This window comes from Bison bison, unplaced genomic scaffold, assembly GCF_000754665.1.
Source record: "Bison bison bison isolate TAMUID 2011002044 unplaced genomic scaffold, Bison_UMD1.0 scf7180017864240, whole genome shotgun sequence".
NCBI lineage: Eukaryota > Metazoa > Chordata > Mammalia > Artiodactyla > Bovidae > Bison > Bison bison.
The window spans coordinates 270,924-273,445 of record NW_011494812.1 but is presented as its reverse complement, the minus strand read 5'-3'; the positions used below and the strand labels follow the sequence as shown (position 1 = coordinate 273,445).

Sequence of the window (2,522 nt, the reverse complement as noted above, 5' to 3'; positions counted from 1 at the left end):
TACAGGATGATGTCCTGGTCTCCTAGACTGCTGTGCTTCACTCGGCAATTCAGGCCAGCTGCCTCCCCAGCTGCCACATTTAGGGTTACTCGGAGATACCAAGTCCAGTCTGCATTGGGCATGAGGTCTCCTTGCTGAGTGCCAGGCTGCTCCTGCTCGCCCCTCATCCACATCACCCGCACAGGTTTTGGGTAGAATCCTGAGACGTGGCACACCAGCAGTAGGCGGCCAGGCCCAGGAGTGGGGCCACTGGACAGCCAGGCTTCAGGCTTCACTGGGGTAGGCAGGAGCAGTAAGAATGTCAGATTATGCCTCTAATCCAGAGCATGGGGACTCAGAAACCCACAAATATGGACAGTTTCCTCTTCCACTCCTATGGGCACGAAATGACTTATTATTTTTTTTTAATTTTATTTTATTTTTAAACTTTACCAAGTTTTGCCAAATATGAAAATGAATCCACCACAGGTATACATGTGTTCCCAAATGACTTATTGATTAATCAATTCTCTATTTAGGTACGTCTCACTTTTGAATTTAAAGAAAGTTGTGGGAGGAGAAATAGAAACATCTTGGGGAGAGCATAAGACTAACCTTGTCTCTGCAGTTCTGCCTTCCCTGCATCGAGGACACCCAGAAGATATTGAGGACAGGTTTCTGAGAGGAGTCTCTCGACATAAGAGATGCCTGCATACTGAGTCATGAGTGTACAAAACTTCTGCCCCCTGAAGCCGCTGTCTGGTGCAGGCACACAGGAATGATTCTGGATACTCACAAAATCAAGTCCTCCTATAGCTCCTCTCAAAGAGCTTCCTATGGCCTCCCCAGAATGCAGCTCACAGCCTGCTGTGACCTGGATCACAAAGGGATCTGTGTAAAGGAAAACTGAGACAAGTTATTAAAAAGCAAACAGGAAAGAAAGAGACGAGAAAAAGGCATAGGATTTTTTACTTTAGTGGCAACAAGTTGAGAGGTGAAATTATTGACATAAAACCAATTACAGTATTCAGGACTTTTCAGAAAGAGCACTGGGGAGAGGTATGCATATCATCAGTGGTGGGGTTAGGCTGTTTTAAGGATGTAGAGGGGGCAAGAGGGGAGAGGGGCAACGTGTGATGGAGTCAGAAGTGCAGCATTCCACGGTGAAGAGAATGGTTACATGCAGAGAAGGGATCAGGCAGAAGATGCTTGAGGACATCAATTGGAGGAGTAGGAAGTCACACTTAAGTTCACTCAAGCACAGAGTAGGAAAAGGAGATTCTTCCTTGGGGTTTTAGAGAAGCAAGTTACATAGACGCAAACAAGAAATAACCACAAGAATGGTCATGTACACAGAAGAGAGCAAGAAACAGGAAGAATCTCAGATACTGGATGGAGGTATGGAGTCGGGGTTGAAGGCTACTCTGGACAATTGTGTACATGCAGTTGGATAAAGAGGGGGAAAAGGGACCATCATCAGAGGGAGCAATAGCCTGACACAAGAGAAAGAAAAGTCATTGAGAGTCTTTCCAGATCAGAGGACTATACTCACATTCCAACTGGAACTCATTGACACGGTCCTGCACTTCCCGAGTGAATCCAATGAAGTAGGCTCGGAAGAGGTCCACCAGCTCAGTCACCTCATCATCACTAAAGTTGCCCTTGGACCAGGGCTTCAGGAAAATGGCAGTGCCCGAGTCACTCTCCCAGCCATGAATCTGCAAGTCATCCAACCAGCCTGAGCCTTGATTTTGAGCCCATGTGCTATTGACAAAGGTTGAAATCTGCATGAGATGGAAGGAGGTTGGCCCCTGGAACACTGTAGTGGTGGAAAGATAAGAAGAATGAGGGGGAAATGTGGAATCAGGATAGTATGAAAAAGAACCCAGAGTCTGAACAACAATACAGAACTTGAAATGGTCCCCTGCCCCCAAAGCTTCTGGCTCCATCTCCAGCCTCCAGAATAGGGGAAAGGGCTGGAGACAGCAGAGCCCAGACCCTTAGTGGTAGGTGCAGCATGCTTTTATCCAGAACCCCTGCACCTGTGCTGGGAGCAGCCAGAGTTATTCTTACCATCCTCATTGTCACCACCTGGGAGGATAACTCCAAGTAACAGAAGTGGTAGAAGCAGCATTTCACTGGGAAGTAGAACTTCTGACTCTCAGAGCTGGTATTTGATCTCTAATTTCAGCATTTTTTTTTTCAGTACTCTAAATTGACTTCCTCTCTTCCCCAACTGACAAATCTTTGACCCACATTGCACATCTCAGAAAAACTGTGCCTCCCACAGCTCTGAACTCCCACTCCATCTCATTTCCATTCTTTGGTCTTCATCTCTTTTATACATTCTACCCTGGAAAAGCTCCCTTGTGATGCTGAAGAGTTATTTCACCTTCCTAATCCTTTATTGCCACATCTATTCAATAACAAGGTAATACTAAACAATTGCTCAACTTCCAGTCTCTCTTAATCTAGAAGTATTCCTTTGGTTTGTCCACCTATCTCATTCTCTCATACAGCAAATATAACACTGACAAGTGATG

At 45.8% G+C, this 2,522-nt stretch overlaps 1 protein-coding gene across 1 annotated transcript in view; it reads right to left on the bottom strand.

Moving 5' to 3' along the window:
- LOC104993523 (T-cell surface glycoprotein CD1b-2) overlaps positions 1 to 2,294 on the bottom strand; it is an 8,394-nt gene extending 6,100 nt beyond the window's left edge. Inside the window, exons 1-2 of the mRNA XM_010846832.1 lie at positions 2,053 to 2,294; positions 1,532 to 1,798 (exon numbers count right to left, since the gene is read on the bottom strand). Of these exons, the coding sequence (XP_010845134.1) occupies positions 1,532 to 1,798; positions 2,053 to 2,113 (328 nt within the window). The 5' untranslated portion in view covers positions 2,114 to 2,294. The remainder of the gene's footprint in view (positions 1 to 1,531; positions 1,799 to 2,052) is intronic.
- Positions 2,295 to 2,522: the final 228 nt, after the last annotated feature.